This window comes from Oncorhynchus mykiss, chromosome 8 (assembly GCF_057628025.1).
Source record: "Oncorhynchus mykiss isolate SJ-2025 chromosome 8, ASM5762802v1, whole genome shotgun sequence".
NCBI lineage: Eukaryota > Metazoa > Chordata > Actinopteri > Salmoniformes > Salmonidae > Oncorhynchus > Oncorhynchus mykiss.
The window spans coordinates 2,651,845-2,678,342 of record NC_143029.1 but is presented as its reverse complement, the minus strand read 5'-3'; the positions used below and the strand labels follow the sequence as shown (position 1 = coordinate 2,678,342).

The 26,498-nt window shown below is 45.5% G+C and overlaps 1 protein-coding gene across 1 annotated transcript in view; it reads left to right on the top strand.

Moving 5' to 3' along the window:
- The window catches only part of LOC118965476 (protein phosphatase 1 regulatory subunit 14C), a 91,348-nt gene that overhangs the window by 24,558 nt on the left and 40,292 nt on the right, over positions 1 to 26,498 (top strand). Inside the window, exons 2-3 of the mRNA XM_036984533.2 lie at positions 9,532 to 9,615; positions 12,955 to 12,987. Of these exons, the coding sequence (XP_036840428.1) occupies positions 9,532 to 9,615; positions 12,955 to 12,987 (117 nt within the window). The remainder of the gene's footprint in view (positions 1 to 9,531; positions 9,616 to 12,954; positions 12,988 to 26,498) is intronic.

Genomic DNA, 26,498 nt, shown 5'->3' with positions numbered 1-26,498 from the left:
CCTCCTCCTGTTACTCCTCCTCATCATCATCATCATGTCCTCAGCCCCACAGACCTCATATAATCACCATGACCCACTTATCTCTCTCTCATTCTGCTGTGTGTTCTATATTATACATATTGCAGGACTGTGCACGTGCACCCGTTTTGGTTGCAAGAATGTTCTATCGCTTGCTTCATATACCCTAGGGGTTCTTCTTCACTGAACTGAACCAAATATAGAACCCCTAGAGTTCCTCTTCACTGAACCAAATATAGAACCCCAAGAGTTCCTCTTCACTGAACCAAATATAGAACCCCAAGAGTTCCTCTTCACTGAACCAAATATAAAACCCCAAGAGTTCCTCTTCACTGAACCAAATAGAAAACCCCAAGAGTTCCTCTTCACTGAGCCAAAATGTGTTCCATATAGAACCCTGTATGGTGCCATTGATGAATTATGGATGATGCTAATAGTCATATTCCTAGCTAAGAATATGACGTAATACACAATGAAATCATTATGTGCAAACATAGTTTGTAAATATTCCCAGGTGGCCAGTGAGGAATGATGACCCAGTTCAATCTTTGTACCAACTCTGCCTGACTTCTTTATGGAACAGAATAGTATGGGTTATTGTCTGACTTCTTTATGGAACAGAATAGTATGGGTTGTTGTCTGTCTTCTTTATGGAACAGAATAGTATGGGTTGTTGTCTGTCTTCTTTATGGAACAGAATAGTATGGGTTATTGTCTGTCTTCTTTATGGAACAGAATAGTATGGGTTGTTGTCTGTCTTCCTTATGGAACAGAATAGTATGGGTTGTTGTCTGTCTTCTTTATGGAACAGAATAGTATGGGTTGTTGTCTGTCTTCTTTATGGAACAGAATAGTGTGGGTTGTTGGTCTTCTTTATGGAACAGAATAGTATGTATTGTTGTCTGGCTGTCTTCCTTATGGAACAGAATAGTATGGGTTGTTGTCTGTCTTCTTTATGGAACAGAATAGTATGGGTTGTTGTCTGGCTGACTTCTTTATGCAACAGAATAGTATGGGTTGTTGTCTGTCTTTATGGAACAGAATAGTATGGGTTATTGTCTGTCTTCTTTATGGAACAGAATAGTATGGGTTGTTGTCTGTCTTCCTTATGGAACAGAATAGTATGGGTTGTTGTCTGTCTTCTTTATGGAACAGAATAGTATGGGTTGTTGTCTGTCTTCTTTATGGAACAGAATAGTGTGGGTTGTTGGTCTTCTTTATGGAACAGAATAGTATGTATTGTTGTCTGGCTGTCTTCCTTATGGAACAGAATAGTATTGGTTGTTGTCTGTCTTCTTTATGGAACAGAATGGTATGGGTTGTTGTCTGGCTGACTTCCTTATGGAACAGAATAGTATGGGTTGTTGTCTGTCTTCTTTATGGAACAGAATAGTATGGGTTGTTGTCTGTCTTCTTTATGGAACAGAATAGTATGGGTTGTTGTCTGGCTGACTTCTTTATGCAACAGAATAGTATGGGTTGTTGTCTGGCTGTCTTTATGGAACAGAATAGTATGGGTTGTTGTCTGTCTTCTTTATGGAACAGAATAGTATGGGTTGTTGTCTGTCTTCTTTATGGAACAGAATAGTATGGGTTGTTGTCTGTCTTCTTTATGGAACAGAATAGTATGGGTTGTTGTCTGTCTGTCTTTATGGAACAGAATAGTATGGGTTGTTGGCTGCCTTCTTTATGGAACAGAATAGTATGGGTTGTTGTTTTCTGTCTTCTTTATGGAACAGAATAGTATGGGTTGTTGTCTGTCTTCCTTATGGAACAGAATAGTATGGGTTGTTGTCTGTCTTCTTTATGGAACAGAATAGTATGGGTTGTTGTCTGTCTTTATGGAACAGAATAGTATGGGTTGTTGTCTGTCTTCCTTATGGAACAGAATAGTATGGGTTGTTGTCTGTCTTCTTTATGGAACAGAATAGTATGGGTTGTTGTCTGTCTTCCTTATGGAACAGAATAGTGTGGGTTGTTGTCTGTCTTTATGGAACAGAATAGTATGGGTTGTTGTTGTCTGTCTTCTTTATGGAACATAATAGTATGGGTTGTTGTCTGTCTTCCTTATGGAACAGAATAGTATGGGTTGTTGTCTGTCTTCCTTATGGAACAGAATAGTGTGGGTTGTTGTCTGTCTTTATGGAACAGAATAGTATGGGTTGTTTTTGTCTGTCTTCTTTATGGAACATAATAGTATGGGTTGTTGTCTGTCTTCCTTATGGAACAGAATAGTATGGGTTGTTGTCTTTCTTTATGGAACAGAATAGTATGGGTTGTTGTCTGTCTTCCTTATGGAACAGAATAGTATGGGTTGTTGTCTGTCTTCCTTATGGAACAGAATAGTATGGGTTGTTGTTTGTCTTCTTTATGGAACAGAATAGTATGGGTTATTGTCTTTCTTTATGGAACAGAATAGTATGGGTTGTTGTCTGTCTTCCTTATGGAACAGAATAGTATGGGTTGTTGTCTGTCTTCTTTATGGAACAGAATAGTATGGGTTGTTGTCTGTCTTCTTCATGGAACAGAATAGTATGGGTTGTTGTCTGTCTTCTTTATGGAACAGAATAGTATGGGTTGTTGTCTGTCTTCTTTATGGAACAGAATAGTATGGGTTGTTGTCTGTCTTCTTTATGGAACAGAATAGTATGGGTTGTTGTCTGGCTGTCTTCCTTATGGAACAGAATAGTATGGGTTGTTGTCTGTCTTCTTTATGGAACAGAATAGTATGGGTTGTTGTCTGTCTGTCTTTATGGAACAGAATAGTATGGGTTGTTGGCTGTCTTCTTTATGGAACAGAATAGTATGGGTTGTTGTTGTCTGTCTTCTTTATGGAACAGAATAGTATGGGTTGTTGGCTGTCTTCTTTATGGAACAGAATAGTATGGGTTGTTGTCTGTCTTCTTTATGGAACAGAATAGTATGGGTTGTTGTTGTCTGTCTTCTTTATGGAACAGAATAGTATGGGTTGTTGTCTGTCTTCTTTATGGAACAGAATAGTATGGGTTGTTGTCTGTCTTTATGGAACAGAATAGTATGGGTTGTTGTCTGTCTTCTTTATGGAACAGAATAGTATGGGTTGTTGTCTGTCTTCTTTATGGAACAGAATAGTATGGGTTGTTGTTGTCTGTCTTCTTTATGGAACAGAATAGTATGGGTTGTTGTCTGTCTTCCTTATGGAACAGAATAGTATGGGTTGTTGTCTGTCTTCTTTATGGAACAGAATAGTATGGGTTGTTGTCTGTCTTCCTTATGGAACAGAATAGTATGGGTTGTTGTCTGTCTTCTTTATGGAACAGAATAGTATGGGTTGTTGTCTGTCTTCTTTATGGAACAGAATAGTATGGGTTGTTGTCTGTCTTCTTTATGGAACAGAATAGTATGGGTTGTTGTTGTCTGTCTTCTTTATGGAACAGAATAGTATGGGTTGTTGTCTGTCTTCCTTATGGAACAGAATAGTATGGGTTGTTGTCTGTCTTCTTTATGGAACAGAATAGTATGGGTTGTTGTCTGTCTTCTTTATGGAACAGAATAGTATGGGTTGTTGTCTGTCTTCTTTATGGAACAGAATAGTATGGGTTGTTGTCTGTCTTCTTTATGGAACAGAATAGTATGGGTTGTTGTCTGTCTTCTTTATGGAACAGAATAGTATGGGTTGTTGTCTGTCTTCCTTATGGAACAGAATAGTGTGGGTTGTTGTCTCTCTTTATGGAACAGAATAGTATGGGTTGTTGGCTGTCTTCTTTATGGAACAGAATAGTATGGGTTGTTGTTGTCTGTCTTCTTTATGGAACAGAATAGTATGGGTTGTTGTCTGTCTTCTTTATGGAACAGAATAGTATGGGTTGTTGTCTGTCTTCTTTATGGAACAGAATAGTATGGGTTGTTGTCTGGCTGTCTTCCTTATGGAACAGAATAGTATGGGTTGTTGTCTGTCTTCTTTATGGAACAGAATAGTATGGGTTGTTGTCTGTCTGTCTTTATGGAACAGAATAGTATGGGTTGTTGGCTGTCTTCTTTATGGAACAGAATAGTATGGGTTGTTGTTGTCTGTCTTCTTTATGGAACAGAATAGTATGGGTTGTTGGCTGTCTTCTTTATGGAACAGAATAGTATGGGTTGTTGGCTGTCTTCTTTATGGAACAGAATAGTATGGGTTGTTGTTTGTCTTCTTTATGGAACAGAATAGTATGGGTTGTTGTCTGTCTTCTTTATGGAACAGAATTGTATGGGTTGTTGTCTGTCTTTATGGAACAGAATAGTATGGGTTGTTGTCTGTCTTCTTTATGGAACAGAATAGTATGGGTTGTTGTCTGTCTTCTTTATGGAACAGAATAGTATGGGTTGTTGTCTGTCTTCTTTATGGAACAGAATAGTATGGGTTGTTGTCTGTCTTCTTTATGGAACAGAATAGTATGGGTTGTTGTCTGTCTTCTTTATGGAACAGAATAGTATGGGTTGTTGTCTGGCTGTCTTCCTTATGGAACAGAATAGTATGGGTTGTTGTCTGTCTTCTTTATGGAACAGAATAGTATGGGTTGTTGTCTGTCTGTCTTTATGGAACAGAATAGTATGGGTTGTTGGCTGTCTTCTTTATGGAACAGAATAGTATGGGTTGTTGTTGTCTGTCTTCTTTATGGAACAGAATAGTATGGGTTGTTGGCTGTCTTCTTTATGGAACAGAATAGTATGGGTTGTTGTCTGTCTTCTTTATGGAACAGAATAGTATGGGTTGTTGTTGTCTGTCTTCTTTATGGAACAGAATAGTATGGGTTGTTGTCTGTCTTCTTTATGGAACAGAATAGTATGGGTTGTTGTCTGTCTTTATGGAACAGAATAGTATGGGTTGTTGTCTGTCTTCTTTATGGAACAGAATAGTATGGGTTGTTGTCTGTCTTCTTTATGGAACAGAATAGTATGGGTTGTTGTTGTCTGTCTTCTTTATGGAACAGAATAGTATGGGTTGTTGTCTGTCTTCCTTATGGAACAGAATAGTATGGGTTGTTGTCTGTCTTCTTTATGGAACAGAATAGTATGGGTTGTTGTCTGTCTTCCTTATGGAACAGAATAGTATGGGTTGTTGTCTGTCTTCTTTATGGAACAGAATAGTATGGGTTGTTGTCTGTCTTCTTTATGGAACAGAATAGTATGGGTTGTTGTCTGTCTTCTTTATGGAACAGAATAGTATGGGTTGTTGTTGTCTGTCTTCTTTATGGAACAGAATAGTATGGGTTGTTGTCTGTCTTCCTTATGGAACAGAATAGTATGGGTTGTTGTCTGTCTTCTTTATGGAACAGAATAGTATGGGTTGTTGTCTGTCTTCTTTATGGAACAGAATAGTATGGGTTGTTGTCTGTCTTCTTTATGGAACAGAATAGTATGGGTTGTTGTCTGTCTTCTTTATGGAACAGAATAGTATGGGTTGTTGTCTGTCTTCTTTATGGAACAGAATAGTATGGGTTGTTGTCTGTCTTCCTTATGGAACAGAATAGTGTGGGTTGTTGTCTCTCTTTATGGAACAGAATAGTATGGGTTGTTGGCTGTCTTCTTTATGGAACAGAATAGTATGGGTTGTTGTTGTCTGTCTTCTTTATGGAACAGAATAGTATGGGTTGTTGTCTGTCTTCTTTATGGAACAGAATAGTATGGGTTGTTGTCTGTCTTCTTTATGGAACAGAATAGTATGGGTTGTTGTCTGGCTGTCTTCCTTATGGAACAGAATAGTATGGGTTGTTGTCTGTCTTCTTTATGGAACAGAATAGTATGGGTTGTTGTCTGTCTGTCTTTATGGAACAGAATAGTATGGGTTGTTGGCTGTCTTCTTTATGGAACAGAATAGTATGGGTTGTTGTTGTCTGTCTTCTTTATGGAACAGAATAGTATGGGTTGTTGGCTGTCTTCTTTATGGAACAGAATAGTATGGGTTGTTGGCTGTCTTCTTTATGGAACAGAATAGTATGGGTTGTTGTTGTCTGTCTTCTTTATGGAACAGAATAGTATGGGTTGTTGTCTGTCTTCTTTATGGAACAGAATTGTATGGGTTGTTGTCTGTCTTTATGGAACAGAATAGTATGGGTTGTTGTCTGTCTTCTTTATGGAACAGAATAGTATGGGTTGTTGTCTGTCTTCTTTATGGAACAGAATAGTATGGGTTGTTGTCTGTCTTCTTTATGGAACAGAATAGTATGGGTTGTTGTCTGTCTTCTTTATGGAACAGAATAGTATGGGTTGTTGTCTGTCTTCTTTATGGAACAGAATAGTATGGGTTGTTGTCTGTCTTCCTTATGGAACAGAATAGTATGGGTTGTTGTCTGTCTTCTTTATGGAACAGAATAGTATGGGTTGTTGTCTGTCTTCCTTATGGAACAGAATAGTGTGGGTTGTTGTCTGTCTTTATGGAACAGAATAGTATGGGTTGTTGTTGTCTGTCTTCTTTATGGAACATAATAGTATGGGTTGTTGTCTTTCTTTATGGAACAGAATAGTATGGGTTGTTTTCTGTCTTCCTTATGGAACATAATTGTATGGGTTGTTGTCTGTCTTCCTTATGGAACAGAATAGTATGGGTTGTTGTCTGTCTTCTTTATGGAACAGAATAGTATGGGTTGTTGTCTGGCTGTCTTCCTTATGGAACAGAATAGTATGGGTTGTTGTCTGTCTTCTTTATGGAACAGAATAGTATGGGTTGTTGTCTGTCTGTCTTTATGGAACAGAATAGTATGGGTTGTTGGCTGTCTTCTTTATGGAACAGAATAGTATGGGTTGTTGTTGTCTGTCTTCTTTATGGAACAGAATAGTATGGGTTGTTGGCTGTCTTCTTTATGGAACAGAATAGTATGGGTTGTTGGCTGTCTTCTTTATGGAACAGAATAGTATGGGTTGTTGTTGTCTGTCTTCTTTATGGAACAGAATAGTATGGGTTGTTGTCTGTCTTCTTTATGGAACAGAATAGTATGGGTTGTTGTCTGTCTTTATGGAACAGAATAGTATGGGTTGTTGTCTGTCTTCTTTATGGAACATAATAGTATGGGTTGTTGTCTGTCTTCTTTATGGAACAGAATAGTATGGGTTGTTGTCTGTCTTCTTTATGGAACAGAATAGTATGGGTTGTTGTCTGTCTTCTTTATGGAACAGAATAGTATGGGTTGTTGTCTGTCTTCCTTATGGAACAGAATAGTATGGGTTGTTGTCTGTCTTCTTTATGGAACAGAATAGTATGGGTTGTTGTCTGTCTTCCTTATGGAACAGAATAGTGTGGGTTGTTGTCTGTCTTTATGGAACAGAATAGTATGGGTTGTTGTTGTCTGTCTTCTTTATGGAACATAATAGTATGGGTTGTTGTCTGTCTTCCTTATGGAACAGAATAGTATGGGTTGTTGTCTGTCTTCCTTATGGAACAGAATAGTGTGAGTTGTTGTCTGTCTTTATGGAACAGAATAGTATGGGTTGTTGTTGTCTGTCTTCTTTATGGAACATAATAGTATGGGTTGTTGTCTTTCTTTATGGAACAGAATAGTATGGGTTGTTGTCTGTCTTCCTTATGGAACAGAATAGTATGGGTTGTTGTCTGTCTTCCTTATGGAACAGAATAGTATGGGTTGTTGTCTGTCTTCTTTATGGAACAGAATAGTATGGGTTGTTGTCTGTCTTCTTTATGGAACAGAATAGTATGGGTTGTTGTCTGTCTTTATGGAACAGAATAGTATGGGTTGTTGTCTGTCTTCTTTATGGAACAGAATAGTATGGGTTGTTGTCTGTCTTCCTTATGGAACAGAATAGTATGGGTTGTTGTCTGTCTTCTTTATGGAACAGAATAGTATGGGTTGTTGTCTGTCTTCTTTATGGAACAGAATAGTATGGGTTGTTGTCTGTCTTCTTTATGGAACAGAATAGTATGGGTTGTTGTCTGTCTTCTTTATGGAACAGAATAGTATGGGTTGTTGTCTGGCTGTCTTCCTTATGGAACAGAATAGTATGGGTTGTTGTCTGTCTTCTTTATGGAACAGAATAGTATGGGTTGTTGTCTGTCTTTATGGAACAGAATAGTATGGGTTGTTGTCTGGCTGTCTTCCTTATGGAACAGAATAGTATGGGTTGTTGTCTGTCTTCTTTATGGAACAGAATAGTATGGGTTGTTGGCTGACTTCTTTATGCAACAGAATAGTATGGGTTGTTGTCTGGCTGTCTTCCTTATGGAACAGAATAGTATGGGTTGTTGTCTGTCTTTATGGAACAGAATAGTATGGGTTGTTGTCTGTCTTCTTTATGGAACAGAATAGTATGGGTTGTTGTCTGTCTTCTTTATGGAACAGAATAGTATGGGTTGTTGTCTGGCTGTCTTCCTTATGGAACAGAATAGTATGGGTTGTTGTCTGTCTTCTTTATGGAACAGAATAGTATGGGTTGTTGGCTGACTTCTTTATGCAACAGAATAGTATGGGTTGTTGTCTGGCTGTCTTCCTTATGGAACAGAATAGTATGGGTTGTTGTCTGTCTTCTTTATGGAACAGAATAGTATGGGTTGTTGTCTGTCTTCTTTATGGAACAGAATAGTATGGGTTGTTGTCTGTCTTCTTTATGGAACAGAATAGTATGGGTTGTTGTCTGTCTTCTTTATGGAACAGAATAGTATGGGTTGTTGTCTGTCTTCTTTATGGAACAGAATAGTATGGGTTGTTGTCTGGCTGTCTTCCTTATGGAACAGAATAGTATGGGTTGTTGTCTGTCTTCTTTATGGAACAGAACAGTATGGGTTGTTGTCTGTCTTCTTTATGGAACAGAATAGTATGGGTTGTTGGCTGACTTCTTTATGCAACAGAATACTATTGGTTGTTGCCTGCATTCCTGAGAAGATAAAAGGAGCAAAAACAAGAGTTAATGTTCAGAAAAAAACTTGAGTTAATCTGCCAAAATGAAGACAACGCAATGCAGACATATACATCTGATGCTGCACATTTAGCTGACCCAATGTTACAACGTAGTGATTGGTGCTTTGGAAACATGCTGAAGTACGGACCGACTGATGGGAACATGTCTACAACTTCATCAGAAATCTGTCAAACTCTCCTAAATAAGTGACAAGCTACATGGTGTTTATCAGTGCATTACCCAACATCCTTAGCTTGCTAGCTGACATTACATCCATGTGTTTACCAGTGATGCTAGCTAGCAACAGGCTGGCTACAACAAGCTAATAGAAGCTGGGTTTACACAACCAACGAATTTCTGCACATGCTGGAGAAGTTTGCCCTTCACAGATGAATCCCAGTTTCAACTGTTCCCGGGCAGATGGTGTGGGCAAGCGGTTTTCTGATGTCAAAGTTTTGAACAGAGTAGTACCCCATGTGGCAGTGGGGGTTCTGGTATGAGCAGGCATGAAGCTACGGACAAGGAACACAATGTGAATGAACAGAGATGCCGTGACGACGTCCTCCCATTGTCGTGCTTGATCTCCATATGTAATACTTTCTGGTGTGTGTATCACTGACTGTGTGTGTGTGTCTTGTGTTGCAGGAAGAGGAGATGCCGGAGGTAGAGATAGATATTGATGACCTGCTGGAAGTCAACAGTGAAGATGACAGAGCTGTAAAACTACAGGTAAATTGTATTTATTTATTAATATTTTGGGCGGGGGGGGGGGGGTGCAATTTTCTGCATCATTTCCAACCCCCCATATATTTATTTTGTAAATATACACAGTCAAAAGTTTGGACACACCTACTCATTCAAGGGTTTTTCTTTATATATTTTGTTACTATTTTCTACATTGTAGAATAATAGTGAAGACATCAACACTATAAAATAACACATTTGGAATAATGTAGTAACCAACAAAGTGTTAAACAAATCAAATATATATTTTAGATTCTTCAAATTAGCCAACCCTTTGCCTTGTTGACAGGTGTCATGACTGTCCTGTGAGGATCACAATGGGTCAGATCAGCTTGGATATTGCTGACAATAGCAGACGCTCTCTCACCCGTAAAGGGGGGAACTGTGGAGGGAACTGTAGGGTTTTTGACACCTCTACACCTGGTAGTAAATTTAGGCAGGAGAGAGCTCTCTCTTTACCCTTTAGTATCAAGCAAAGGAATAGTCTAGAGTCTAGAGAGACTTTTGCCTGCCCAAAACTCTATCTTCCAAACATGGATAATGGAAAAATAATTATAACATGAAGAATGTGGGGACCGGTTAGTGGGGAACTATGGAAAATAAATGTCATATTTATTGGTTTTCATTTTGTGATGTCAAAACTGTATTGATCAAATACTGTAACTTGGAAAGGATACCCCTTTATCTGTCAAGTCTCCATCCAATATGTTGTGAACACAATATGAACACTGATTAAAATATTTTTGATGAGATATGAATGTGATTTTAGGAGGGATAAGAGAATCAATATCCTATGAACTGTACATAAGTAAGTAGCCACGCCCTGAGTGAGGTCGGCGAGCATGTCAGTCGGATGAAGCCGCCCCCTTTGATGAGAGTGCATATAAAGCATTGCCGACGAAATTAACATTAGACAAGGAAACGTGAGCGATGTACGTTTGAAATGGTTGAAACCAACCTCAACACAAGGTGAAGAAATGAACTCACCTACCAGAGCAAGACACTGCCAGTCTGCAGCTGTGTGTTTGGAACTTTGACTATCTACCCGAGGTGGCGAGAGGACGTTAAGTAGCTGTTCTGAGGAATGGACACTCACTAGAGACCAGACAACTAAGATGGACATTGTGACCTCTTCTGGACAATCAGAGCCTTACACCTACAGGTGACTCAGCCAAAATACTTTCCAAGAAGAGGTTTCGACGGAGATAGATGATGATCGAAGGCATTTCACACGTAAAAGCATTCATGATTTCTTACTCCAAACAGCCGGGGGTTCATGGGGAAACTATATGACTTCCGTTACTGTGAGAATAATTCTGAAATGTCTCGACGAACGGTGAACTCACCCCCCCCCCCTCCATCTATGTTGTAACAAGCCATCATATGTTGTCAAACCTTTGTCTCATGTAGTAAGTGTTATTCTATGTTATTATTTAGTTAGCTTGTAAATCAGTTGTTAAACCAATTGGTGTAGTACTGAATCACGAGTAAGGCTAGGGTTTTTGCAGATGCATGAGGTTACGACTGTTCAGAATGATGATATGATAAGATATGATTAATAAGATGACGGTTTATTAATGTATATAATAGATACCTTTTTATAGAGTTTAATTCAAGAGATGGTAACTCTTTAAACAACCTCTGCAGGATTTTTAATGAATTTATTTGCAAATTATGGTGGAAAATAAGTATTTGGTCACCTACAAACAAGCAAGATTTCTGGCTCTCACAGACCTGTAACTTCTTCTTTAAGAGGCTCCTCTGTCATAAATAAATGCATTAAAAATCCTACAAAGTGATTTTCTGTTTTTTTTCTCATTTTGTCTGTCATAGTTGAAGTGTACCTATGATGAAAATTACAGGCCTCTCATCTTTTTAAGTGGGAGAACTTGCACAATTGGTGGCTGACTAAATACTTTTTTGCCCCAATGTATATCTCACTAGGTCAGGATATTAAACCTCCTCCATGTATATCTCACTAGGTCAGGATATTAAACCTCCTCCATGTATATCTCAGGATATTAAACCTCCTCCATGTATATCTCACTAGGTCAGGATATTAAACCTCCTCCATGTATATCTCACTAGGTCAGGGTATTAAACCTCCATGTATATATCTCACTAGGTCAGGATATTAAAACCTCCATGTATATCTCACTAGGTCAGGATATTAAACCTCCTCCATGTATATCTCACTGGCTCAGGATATTAAACCTCCATGTATATCTCACTAGGTCAGGGAATTAAACCTCCTCCATGTATATCTCACTAGGTCAGGATATTAAACCTCCATGTATATCTCACTAGGTCAAGATATTAAACCTCCTCCATGCATATCTCACTAGGTCAGGATATTAAACCTCCTCCATGTATATCTCACTAGGTCAGGATATTAAACCTCCTCCATGCATATCTCACTAGGTCAGGATATTAAACCTCCATCTATATCTCACTAGACCTTCATTATACTTCTTAAACAACATTATACTCATTTATCGTAATTTGCTGGCTCTCTTGGTGCCTGGCTGTTTATAAACAGTTGTGCTTAATATCTCTGGTCTCTATTTAGTTCAATAAACTTTATTGATATGGAATGTTAATCACTTACGTTGTAAACAATCTACGTCTCTCTCTCCCTCCCTTTCTCTCTCTCTCTCTCTCTATCTCTCTCTTCCTCTCTCTGTCTCTCTCTCTCGGTCTCTCTCTCTCTCTCTCTCTCTCTCTCTCTGTGTCTCTCTGTCTCTCTCTCTCGGTCTCTCTCTCTCTCTCTCTCTCTCTCTGTGTCTCTCTGTCTCTCTGTATCTGTGTCTCTGTGTCTGTCTCTGTGTCTCTCTGTGTCTGTCTCTCTGTCCCTGTCTCTCTGTCCCTGTGTCTCCCTCTCTCTGTCTCTGTGTCTCTCTCTCTGTCTCTCTGTGTCTCTCTCTCTGTATCTGTGTCACTGTGTCTCTCTGTCTCTGTGTCTCTCTGTCTCTGTATCTGTGTCTCTCTGTGTCTCTCTGTGTCTGTGTTTCTCTGTCTCTGTGTCTCTCTCTCTGTCTCTGTCTCTCTCTCTGTCTCTCTGTCTCTCTCTCTGTCTCTGTGTCTCTCTCTCTGTCTCTGTGTCTCTCTCTGTCTCTTTGTCTCTCTGTCTCTGTGTCTGTGTCTCTCTGTGTTGGTGTCTCTCTGTGTCTCTCTGTCTCTGTGTCTCTGTCTCTGTGTCTGTGTCTTTCTGTCTCCTTGTCTCTCTGTATCTCTCTCTCTCTCTCTCTCTCTCTCTCTCTCTCTCTCTCTCTCTCTGTGTCTGTCTCTCTTTGTCTCTGTGTCTGTGTCTCTCTATCTCTCTAGGAATCCTTAATAGACTGCTATAAACCCACGGAGGTGAGTAGGGACCCTGTGTGTTCCTGATAGCGTTGACGTTATCCATGAATTCCTATGGAAAACTGTCGATGGCGCATGAATGCTGAATGGCACCAAATAAATCCCATTAGATGTTGTTTTTTGGATTCGCTAGGACGGCACCCTGAGGGTCTGGTGGGAGTGGCTACTGGAGGGGGTGGATGTCGGGCTCAACGCACAGGCAACCAAACACACCCTCTCTCTCTGCTGACCTGAATACACACAAGTGCTGAATGGATAACGCACACACACTGAACCCTCTCTCTATACGTTCATAACCTGAAAACACTCACACTGAGTGTGAGTTAATCTCCCAGTTGACTTGTGTGTGTTTAGGTGGTGAGTGTTTGGGTGGAACAGGGGTTAAGCTGTTTTGTGAAAAGGAGAACACACCTAAATTTCATCTCAGGACACCCCATTCTGACTGTCCACTCTAAAGGACACCCCATTCTGACTGTCCACCCTAAAGGACACCCCATTCTGACTGTCCACTCTAATGGACACCAGGACACCCCATTCTGACTGTCCACCCTAAAGGACACCCCATTCTGACTGTCCACTCTAATGGACACCAGGACACCCCATTCTGACTGTCCACTCTAAAGGACACCCCATTCTGACTGCCCACCCTAAAGGACACCCCATTCTGACTGTCCACCCTAAAGGACACCCCATTCTGACTGTCCACTCTAATGGACACCAGGACACCCCATTCTGACTGTCCACTCTAAAGGACACCCCATTCTGACTGTCCACCCTAAAGGACACCCCATTCTGACTGTCCCCCCTAAAGGACACCAGGACACCCCATTCTGACTGTCCACTCTGAAGGACACCAGGACACCGCATTCTGACTGTCCACTCTGGACACCAGGACACCCCATTCTGACTGTCCACTCTGAAGGACAGCAGGACACCCCATTCTGACTGTCCACCCTACTGGACACCCCATTCTGACTGTCCACTCTAAAGGACACCCCATTCTAACTGTCCACTCTAAAGGACACCCCATGCTGACTGTCCACTCTAATGGACACCCCATTCTGACTGTCCACTCTGAAGGACAGCAGGACACCCCATTCTGACTGTCCACTCTGAAGGACACCAGGACACCCCATTCTGACTGTCCACCCTACAGGACACCCCATTCTGACTGTCCACTCTAAAGGACACCCCATTATAACTGTCCACTCTAAAGAACACCCTATGCTGACTGTCCACTCTAATGGACACCGCATTCTGACTGTCCACTCTAAAGGACAACAGGACACCCCATTCTGACTGTCCACCCTAAAGGACACCCCATTCTGACTGTCCACTCTAATGGACACCCCATTCTGACTGTCCACCCTAATGGACACCCCATTCTGACTGTCCACCCTAAAGGACACCCCATTCTGACTGTCCACCCTAAAGGACACCCCATTCTGACTGTCCACTCTAATGGACACCAGGACACCCCATTCTGACTGTCCACTCTAAAGGACACCCCATTCTGACTGTCCATCCTAAAGGACACCCCATTCTGACTGTCCCCCCTAAAGGACACCAGGACACCCCACTCTGACTGTCCACTCTGAAGGACACCAGGACACCCCATTCTGACTGTCCACTCTGAAGGACACCAGGACACCCCATTCTGACTGTCCACTCTGAAGGACACCAGGACACCCCATTCTGACTGTCCACTCTGAAGGACAGCAGGACACCCCATTCTGACTGTCCACTCTGAAGGACACCAGGACACCCCATTCTGACTGTCCACCCTACAGGACACCCCATTCTGAATGTCCACTCGAAAGGACACCCCATGCTGACTGTCCACTCTAATGGACACCCCATTCTGACTGTCCACCCTAAAGGACACCAGGACACCGCATTCTGACTGTCCACTCTAATGGACACCCCATTCTGACTGTCCACCCTAAAGAACACCAGGACACCCCATTCTGACTGTCCACCCTAAAGGACACCCCATTCTGACTGTCCACTCTAAAGGACACCCCATTCTAACTGTCCACTCTAAAGGACACCCCATTCTGACTGGCCACCCTAAGGAACACCCCATTCTGACTGTCCACTTAAAGGACACCAGGAGACCCCATTCTGACTGTCCACCCTAAAGGACACCCCATTCTGACTGGCCACCCTAATGGACACCCCATTCTGACTGTCCACTCTAATGGACACCCCATTCTGACTGTCCACTCTAAAGGACACCAGGACACCCCATTCTGACTGTCCACCCTAAAGGACACCCCATTCTGACTGTCCACTCTAATGGACACCCCATTCTGACTGTCCACCCTAATGGACACCCCATTCTGACTGTCCACCCTAAAGGACACCCCATTCTGACTGTCCACCCTAAAGGACACCCCATTCTGACTGTCCACTCTAAAGGACACCCTATCTGACTGTCCACCCTAAATGACACTCCATTCTGACTGTCCCCTCTAAAGGACACCCCATGCTGACTGTCTACCCTAAAGGACACCCCATGCTGACTGTCAACCCTAAAGGACACCCCATTCTGACTGTCCACTCTAAAGGACACCCAATTCTGACTGTCCACTCTAAAGGACACCAGGACACCCCATTCCGACTGTCCACCCTAAAGGACACCCCATTCTGACTGTCAACCCTAAAGGACACCCCATTCTGACTGTCCACTCTAAAGGACACCCAATTCTGACTGTCCACTCTAAAGGACACCCCATTCTGACTTTCCACTCTAAAGGACACCCCATTCTGACTGTCCACTCTAAAGGACACCCCATTCTGACTGGCCACCCTAATGGACACCCCATTCTGACTGTCCACTCTAATGGACACCCCATTCTGACTGTCCACTCTAAAGGACACCAGGACACCCCATTCCGACTGTCCACCCTAAAGGACACCCCATTCTGACTGTCCACTCTAATGGACACCCCATTCTGACTGTCCACCCTAATGGACACCCCATTCTGACTGTCCACCCTAAAGGACACCCCATTCTGACTGTCCACTCTAAAGGACACCCCATTCTGACTGTCCACTCTAAAGGACACCCCATTCTGCCTGTCCACCCTAAAGGACACCCCATTCTGACTGTCCACCCTAAATGACACTCCATTCTGACTGTACCCTCTAAAGGACACCCCATGCTGACTGTCTACCCTAAAGGACACCCCATGCTGACTGTCTACCCTAAAGGACACTCCATTCTGACTGTCCACTCTAAAGGACACTCCATTCTGACTGTCCACCCTAAAGGACACTCCATTCTGACTGTCCACTCTAAAGGACACCCCATTCTGACTGTCCACTCTGAAGGACACCACCACACCCCATTCTGACTGTCCACTCTGAAAGACATCAGGACACCTCATTCTGACTGTCCACTCTGAAGGACACCAGGACACCCCATTCCGACTGTCCACCCTAAAGGACACCCCATTCTGACTGTCCACTCTAATGGACACCCCATTCTGACTGTCCACTCTAATGGACACCCCATTCTGACTGTCCACCCTAATGGACACCCCATTCTGACTGTCCACCCTAAAGGACACCCCATTCTGACTGTCCACTCTAAAGGACACCCCATTCTGACTGTCCACTCTAAAGGACACCCCATTCTGACTGTCCACTCTAAAGGACACCCCATTCTGACTGTCCACCCTAAAGGACACCCCATTCTGACTGTCCACCCTAAAGGACACCCCATTCTGACTGTCCACCCTAAATGACACTCCATTCTGACTGTACCCTCTAAAGGACACCCCATGCTGACTGTCTACCCTAAAGGACACCCCATGCTGACTGTCTACCCTAAAGGACACTCCATTCTGACTGTCCACCCTAAAGGACACTCCATTCTGACTGTCCACTCTAAAGGACACCCCATTCTGACTGTCCACTCTGAAGGACACCACCACACCCCATTCTGACTGTCCACTCTGAAAGACATCAGGACACCTCATTCTGACTGTCCACTCTGAAGGACACCAGCACACCCCATTCTGACTGTCTACTCTGAAGGACATCAGGACAACCCATTCTGAGTGTCCACTCGGAAGGACACCAGGACAACCCATTCTGACTGTCCACCCTAAAGGACACCCCATTCTGACTGTCAACCCTAAAGGACACCCCATTCTGACTGTCCACTCTAAAGGACACCCAATTCTGACTGTCCACTCTAAAGGACACCCCATTCTGACTTTCCACTCTAAAGGACACCCCATTCTGACTGTCCACCCTAAAGGACACCCCATTCTGACTTTCCACTCTAATGGACACAAGGACACCCCATTCTGACTGTCCACTCTAAAGGACACCCAATTCTGACTGTCCACTCTAAAGGACACCCCATTCTGACTTTCCACTCTAAAGGACACCCCATGCTGACTGTCCACTCTAAAGGACACCCCATTCTGACTGGCCACCCTAATGGACACCCCATTCTGACTGTCCACTCTAATGGACACCCCATTCTGACTGTCCACTCTAAAGGACACAAGGACACCCCATTCTGACTGTCCACTCTAAAGGACACCCAATTCTGACTGTCCACTCTAAAGGACACCCCATTCTGACTTTCCACTCTAAAGGACACCCCATTCTGACTGTCCACTCTAAAGGACACCCCATTCTGACTGGCCACCCTAATGGACACCCCATTCTGACTGTCCACCCTAAAGGACACCCCATTCTGACTGTCCACTCTAATGGACACCCCATTCTGACTGTCCACCCTAATGGACACCCCATTCTGACTGTCCACCCTAAAGGACACCCCATTCTGACTGTCCACTCTAAAGGACACCCCATTCTGACTGTCCACTCTAAAGGACACCCCATTCTGACTGTCCACTCTAAAGGACACCCCATTCTGACTGTCCACCCTAAAGGACACCCCATTCTGACTGTCCACCCTAAATGACACTCCATTCTGACTGTCCCCTCTAAAGGATAAACCATGCTGACTGTCTACCCTAAAGGACACTCCATTCTGACTGTCCACTCTAAAGGACACTCCATTCTGACTGTCCACCCTAAAGGACACTCCATTCTGACTGTCCACTCTAAAGGACACCCCATTCTGACTGTCCACCCTAAAGGACACCCCATTCTGACTGTCCACTCTAATGGACACCAGGACACCCCATTCTGACTGTCCACTCTAAAGGACACCCCATTCTGACTGTCCATCCTAAAGGACACCCCATTCTGACTGTCCCCCCTAAAGGACACCAGGACACCCCACTCTGACTGTCCACTCTGAAGGACACCAGGACACCCCATTCTGACTGTCCACTCTGAAGGACACCAGGACACCCCATTCTGACTGTCCACTCTGAAGGACACCAGGACACCCCATTCTGACTGTCCACTCTGAAGGACAGCAGGACACCCCATTCTGACTGTCCACTCTGAAGGACACCAGGACACCCCATTCTGACTGTCCACCCTACAGGACACCCCATTCTGACTGTCCACTCTAAAGGACACCCCATTCTGACTGTCCACCCTAAAGGACACCCCATTCTGACTGTCCACTCTAATGGACACCAGGACACCCCATTCTGACTGTCCACCCTAAAGGACACCCCATTCTGACTGTCCACTCTAATGGACACCAGGACACCCCATTCTGACTGTCCACTCTAAAGGACACCCCATTCTGACTGCCCACCCTAAAGGACACCCCATTCTGACTGTCCACCCTAAAGGACACCCCATTCTGACTGTCCACTCTAATGGACACCCCATTCTGACTGTCCACCCTAAAGGACACCCCATTCTGACTGTCCACCCTAAAGGACACCCCATTCTGACTGTCCACTCTAATGGACACCAGGACACCCCATTCTGACTGTCCACTCTAAAGGACACCCCATTCTGACTGTCCATCCTAAAGGACACCCCATTCTGACTGTCCCCCCTAAAGGACACCAGGACACCCCACTCTGACTGTCCACTCTGAAGGACACCAGGACACCCCATTCTGACTGTCCACTCTGAAGGACACCAGGACACCCCATTCTGACTGTCCACTCTGAAGGACACCAGGACACCCCATTCTGACTGTCCACTCTGAAGGACAGCAGGACACCCCATTCTGACTGTCCACTCTGAAGGACACCAGGACACCCCATTCTGACTGTCCACCCTACAGGACACCCCATTCTGAATGTCCACTCGAAAGGACACCCCATGCTGACTGTCCACTCTAATGGACACCCCATTCTGACTGTCCACCCTAAAGGACACCAGGACACCGCATTCTGACTGTCCACTCTAATGGACACCCCATTCTGACTGTCCACCCTAAAGAACACCAGGACACCCCATTCTGACTGTCCACCCTAAAGGACACCCCATTCTGACTGTCCACTCTAAAGGACACCCCATTCTAACTGTCCTCTCTAAAGGACACCCCATTCTGACTGGCCACCCTAAGGAACACCCCATTCTGACTGTCCACTTAAAGGACACCAGGAGACCCCATTCTGACTGTCCACCCTAAAGGACACCCCATTCTGACTGGCCACCCTAATGGACACCCCATTCTGACTGTCCACTCTAATGGACACCCCATTCTGACTGTCCACTCTAAAGGACACCAGGACACCCCATTCTGACTGTCCACCCTAAAGGACACCCCATTCTGACTGTCCACTCTAATGGACACCCCATTCTGACTGTCCACCCTAATGGACACCCCATTCTGACTGTCCACCCTAAAGGACACCCCATTCTGACTGTCCACCCTAAAGGACACCCCATTCTGACTGTCCACTCTAAAGGACACCCTATCTGACTGTCCACTCTAAAGGACACCCCATTCTGACTGTCCACCCTAAAGGACACCCCATTCTGACTGTCCACCCTAAATGACACTCCATTCTGACTGTCCCCTCTAAAGGACACCCCATGCTGACTGTCTACCCTAAAGGACACCCCATGCTGACTGTCTACCCTAGAGGACACTCCATTCTGACTGTCCACTCTAAAGGACACTCCATTCTGACTGTCCACCCTAAAGGACACTCCATTCTGACTGTCCACTCAAAAGGACACCCCATTCTGACTGGCCACCCTAAGGAACACCCCATTCTGACTGTCCACTTAAAGGACACCAGGAGACCCCATTCTGACTGTCCACCCTAAAGGACACCCCATTCTGACTGTCCCCCCTAAAGGACACCAGGACACCCCACTCTGACTGTCCACTCTGAAGGACACCAGGACACCCCATTCTGACTGTCCACTCTGAAGGACACCAGGACACCCCATTCTGACTGTCCACTCTGAAGGACACCAGGACACCCCATTCTGACTGTCCACTCTGAAGGACAGCAGGACACCCCATTCTGACTGTCCACTCTGAAGGACACCAGGACACCCCATTCTGACTGTCCACCCTACAGGACACCCCATTCTGAATGTCCACTCGAAAGGACACCCCATGCTGACTGTCCACTCTAATGGACACCCCATTCTGACTGTCCACCCTAAAGGACACCAGGACACCGCATTCTGACTGTCCACTCTAATGGACACCCCATTCTGACTGTCCACCCTAAAGAACACCAGGACACCCCATTCTGACTGTCCACCCTAAAGGACACCCCATTCTGACTGTCCACTCTAAAGGACACCCCATTCTAACTGTCCTCTCTAAAGGACACCCCATTCTGACTGGCCACCCTAAGGAACACCCCATTCTGACTGTCCACTTAAAGGACACCAGGAGACCCCATTCTGACTGTCCACCCTAAAGGACACCCCATTCTGACTGGCCACCCTAATGGACACCCCATTCTGACTGTCCACTCTAATGGACACCCCATTCTGACTGTCCACTCTAAAGGACACCAGGACACCCCATTCTGACTGTCCACCCTAAAGGACACCCCATTCTGACTGTCCACTCTAATGGACACCCCATTCTGACTGTCCACCCTAATGGACACCCCATTCTGACTGTCCACCCTAAAGGACACCCCATTCTGACTGTCCACCCTAAAGGACACCCCATTCTGACTGTCCACTCTAAAGGACACCCTATCTGACTGTCCACTCTAAAGGACACCCCATTCTGACTGTCCACCCTAAAGGACACCCCATTCTGACTGTCCACCCTAAATGACACTCCATTCTGACTGTCCCCTCTAAAGGACACCCCATGCTGACTGTCTACCCTAAAGGACACCCCATGCTGACTGTCTACCCTAGAGGACACTCCATTCTGACTGTCCACTCTAAAGGACACTCCATTCTGACTGTCCACCCTAAAGGACACTCCATTCTGACTGTCCACTCAAAAGGACACCCCATTCTGACTGGCCACCCTAAGGAACACCCCATTCTGACTGTCCACTTAAAGGACACCAGGAGACCCCATTCTGACTGTCCACCCTAAAGGACACCCCATTCTGACTGGCCACCCTAATGGACACCCCATTCTGACTGTCCACTCTAATGGACACCCCATTCTGACTGTCCACTCTAAAGGACACCAGGACACCCCATTCTGACTGTCCACCCTAAAGGACACCCCATTCTGACTGTCCACTCTAATGGACACCCCATTCTGACTGTCCACCCTAATGGACACCCCATTCTGACTGTCCACCCTAAAGGACACCCCATTCTGACTGTCCACCCTAAATGACACTCCATTCTGACTGTCCCCTCTAAAGGACACCCCATGCTGACTGTCTACCCTAAAGGACACCCCATGCTGACTGTCTACCCTAGAGGACACTCCATTCTGACTGTCCACTCTAAAGGACACTCCATTCTGACTGTCCACCCTAAAGGACACTCCATTCTGACTGTCCACTCAAAAGGACACCCCATTCTGACTGTCCACTCTGAAGGACACCAGCACACCCCATTCTGACTGTCCACTCTGAAAGACATCAGGACACCTCATTCTGACTGTCCACTCTGAAGGACACCAGCACACCCCATTCTGACTGTCTACTCTGAAGGACATCAGGACAACCCATTCTGAGTGTCCACTCGGAAGGACACCAGGACACCCCATTCTGACTGTCCACCCTAAAGGACACCCCATTCTGACTGTCAACCCTAAAGGACGCCCCATTCTGACTGTCCACTCTAAAGGACACCCCATGCTGACTGTCTACCCTAAAGGACACTCCATTCTGACTGTCCACCCTAAAGGACACCCCATTCTGACTGTCCACTCTAATGGACACCCCATTCTGACTGTCCACTCTAATGGACACCCCATTCTGACTGTCCACCCTAATGGACACCCCATTCTGACTGTCCACCCTAAAGGACACCCCATTCTGACTGTCCACTCTAAAGGACACCCCATTCTGACTGTCCACTCTAAAGGACACCCCATTCTGACTGTCCACCCTAAAGGACACCCCATTCTGACTGTCAACCCTAAAGGACACCCCATTCTGACTGTCCACTCTAAAGGACACCCAATTCTGACTGTCCACTCTAAAGGACACCCCATTCTGACTTTCCACTCTAAAGGACACCCCATTCTGACTGTCCACTCTAAAGGACACCCCATTCTGACTGGCCACCCTAATGGACACCCCATTCTGACTGTCCACTCTAATGGACACCCCATTCTGACTGTCCACTCTAAAGGACACCAGGACACCCCATTCCGACTGTCCACCCTAAAGGACACCCCATTCTGACTGTCCACTCTAATGGACACCCCATTCTGACTGTCCACCCTAATGGACACCCCATTCTGACTGTCCACCCTAAAGGACACCCCATTCTGACTGTCCACTCTAAAGGACACCCCATTCTGACTGTCCACTCTAAAGGACACCCCATTCTGACTGTCCACCCTAAAGGACACCCCATTCTGACTGTCCAACCTAAATGACACTCCATTCTGACTGTACCTTCTAAAGGACACCCCATGCTGACTGTCTACCCTAAAGGACACCCCATGCTGACTGTCTACCCTAAAGGACACTCCATTCTGACTGTCCACTCTAAAGGACACTCCATTCTGACTGTCCACCCTAAAGGACACTCCATTCTGACTGTCCACTCTAAAGGACACCCCATTCTGACTGTCCACTCTGAAGGACACCACCACACCCCATTCTGACTGTCCACTCTGAAAGACATCAGGACACCTCATTCTGACTGTCCACTCTGAAGGACACCAGGACACCCCATTCCGACTGTCCACCCTAAAGGACACCCCATTCTGACTGTCCACTCTAATGGACACCCCATTCTGACTGTCCACTCTAATGGACACCCCATTCTGACTGTCCACCCTAATGGACACCCCATTCTGACTGTCCACCCTAAAGGACACCCCATTCTGACTGTCCACTCTAAAGGACACCCCATTCTGACTGTCCACTCTAAAGGACACCCCATTCTGACTGTCCACCCTAAAGGACACCCCATTCTGACTGTCCACCCTAAATGACACTCCATTCTGACTGTACCCTCTAAAGGACACCCCATTCTGACTGTCCACCCTAAAGGACACTCCATTCTGAATATCCACTCTAAAGGACACCCCATTCTGACTGTCCACTCTGAAGGACACCACCACACCCCATTCTGACTGTCCACTCTGAAAGACATCAGGACACCTCATTCTGACTGTCCACTCTGAAGGACACCAGCACACCCCATTCTGACTGTCTACTCTGAAGGACATCAGGACAACCCATTCTGAGTGTCCACTCGGAAGGACACCAGGACAACCCATTCTGACTGTCCACCCTAAAGGACACCCCATTCTGACTGTCAACCCTAAAGGACACCCCATTCTGACTGTCCACTCTAAAGGACACCCAATTCTGACTGTCCACTCTAAAGGACACCCCATTCTGACTTTCCACTCTAAAGGACACCCCATTCTGACTGTCCACCCTAAAGGACACCCCATTCTGACTTTCCACTCTAATGGACACAAGGACACCCCATTCTGACTGTCCACTCTAAAGGACACCCAATTCTGACTGTCCACTCTAAAGGACACCCCATTCTGACTTTCCACTCTAAAGGACACCCCATGCTGACTGTCCACTCTAAAGGACACCCCATTCTGACTGGCCACCCTAATGGACACCCCATTCTGACTGTCCACTCTAATGGACACCCCATTCTGACTGTCCACTCTAAAGGACACAAGGACACCCCATTCTGACTGTCCACTCTAAAGGACACCCAATTCTGACTGTCCACTCTAAAGGACACCCCATTCTGACTGTCCACTCTAAAGGACACCCAATTCTGACTGTCCACTCTAAAGGACACCCCATTCTGACTTTCCACTCTAAAGGACACCCCATTCTGACTGTCCACTCTAAAGGACACCCCATTCTGACTGGCCACCCTAATGGACACCCCATTCTGACTGTCCACCCTAAAGGACACCCCATTCTGACTGTCCACTCTAATGGACACCCCATTCTGACTGTCCACCCTAATGGACACCCCATTCTGACTGTCCACCCTAAAGGACACCCCATTCTGACTGTCCACTCTAAAGGACACCCCATTCTGACTGTCCACTCTAAAGGACACCCCATTCTGACTGTCCACTCTAAAGGACACCCCATTCTGACGGTCCACCCTAAAGGACACCCCATTCTGACTGTCCACCCTAAATGACACTCCATTCTGACTGTCCCCTCTAAAGGATACCCCATGCTGACTGTCTACCCTAAAGGACACTCCATTCTGACTGTCCACTCTGAAGGACACTTCATTCTGACTGTCCACCCTAAAGGACACTCCATTCTGACTGTCCACTCTAAAGGACACCCCATTCTGACTGTCCACTCTGAAGAACACCAGCACACCCCATTCTGACTGTCCACTCTGAAGGACACCAGCACACCCCATTCTGACTGTCTACTCTGAAGGACATCAGGACAACCCATTCTGAGTGTCCACTCGGAAGGACACCAGGACAACCCTTTCTAACTGTCCACCCTAAAGGACACCCCATTCCGACTGTCAACCCTAAAGGACACCCCATTCTGACTGTCCACTCTAAAGGACACCCCATTCTGACTTTCCACTCTAAAGGACACCCCATTCTGACTGTCCACCCTAAAGGACACCCCATTCTGACTTTCCACTCTAATGGACACCAGGACACCCCATTCTGACTGTCCACTCTGAAGTAAACCAGGACACCCCATTCTGACTGTCAACTCTAATGGACACCCTATTCTGACTGTCCACCCTAAAGGACACCAGGACACCCCATTCTGACTGTCCTCTCTAATGGACACCCCATTCTGACTGTCCACCCTAAAGGACACCCCATTCCGACTGTCAACCCTAAAGGACACCCCATTCTGACTGTCCACTCTAAAGGACACCCAATTCTGACTGTCCACTCTAAAGGACACCCCATTCTGACTTTCCACTCTAAAGGACACCCCATTCTGACTGTCCACCCTAAAGGACACCCCATTCTGACTTTCCACTCTAATGGACAGCAGGACACCCCATTCTGACTGTCCACTCTAGAGGACACCCCATTCTGTCTGTCCACTCTGAAGTAAACCAGGACACCCCATTCTGACTGTCAACTCTAATGGACACCCTATTCTGACTGTCCACCCTAAAGGACACCAGGACACCCCATTCTGACTGTCCTCTCTAATGGACACCCCATTCTGACTGTCCACCCTAAAGGACACCCCATTCTGACTGTCCACTCTAAAGGACACCCCATTCTGACTGGCCACCCTAAAGGACACCCCATTCTGACTGTCCACCCTAAAGGACACCCCATTCTGACTGGCCACCCTAATGGACACCCCATTCTGACTGTCCACCCTAAAGGACACCCCATTCTGACTGTCCACCCTAAAGGACACCCCATTCTGACTGTCCACTCTAAAGGACACCCCATTCTGACTGGCCACCCTAAAGGACGCCCCATTCTGACTGTCCACCCTAAAGGACACCCCATTCTGACTGGCCACCCTAATGGACACCCCATTCTGACTGGCCACCCTAAAGGACGCCCCATTCTGACTGGCCACCCTAAAGGACGCCCCATTCTGACTGTCCACCCTAAAGGACACCCCATTCTGACTGGCCACCCTAATGGACACCCCATTCTGACTGTCCACCCTAAAGGACACCCCATTCTGACTGTCCACCCTAAAGGACACCCCATTCTGACTGTCCACTCTAAAGGACACCCCATTCTGACTGGCCACCCTAAAGGACGCCCCATTCTGACTGTCCACCCTAAAGGACACCCCATTCTGACTGGCCACCCTAATGGACACCCCATTCTGACTGTCCACCCTAATGGACACCCCATTCTGACTGTCCACCCTAAAGGACACCCCATTCTGACTGTCCACCCTAAAGGACACCCAATTCTGACTGTCCACTCTGAAGGACATCAGGACACCCCATTCTGACTGTCCACTCTGAAGGACACCCCTTCTGACTGTCCACTCTGAAGGAAATCAGGACACCCCATTCTG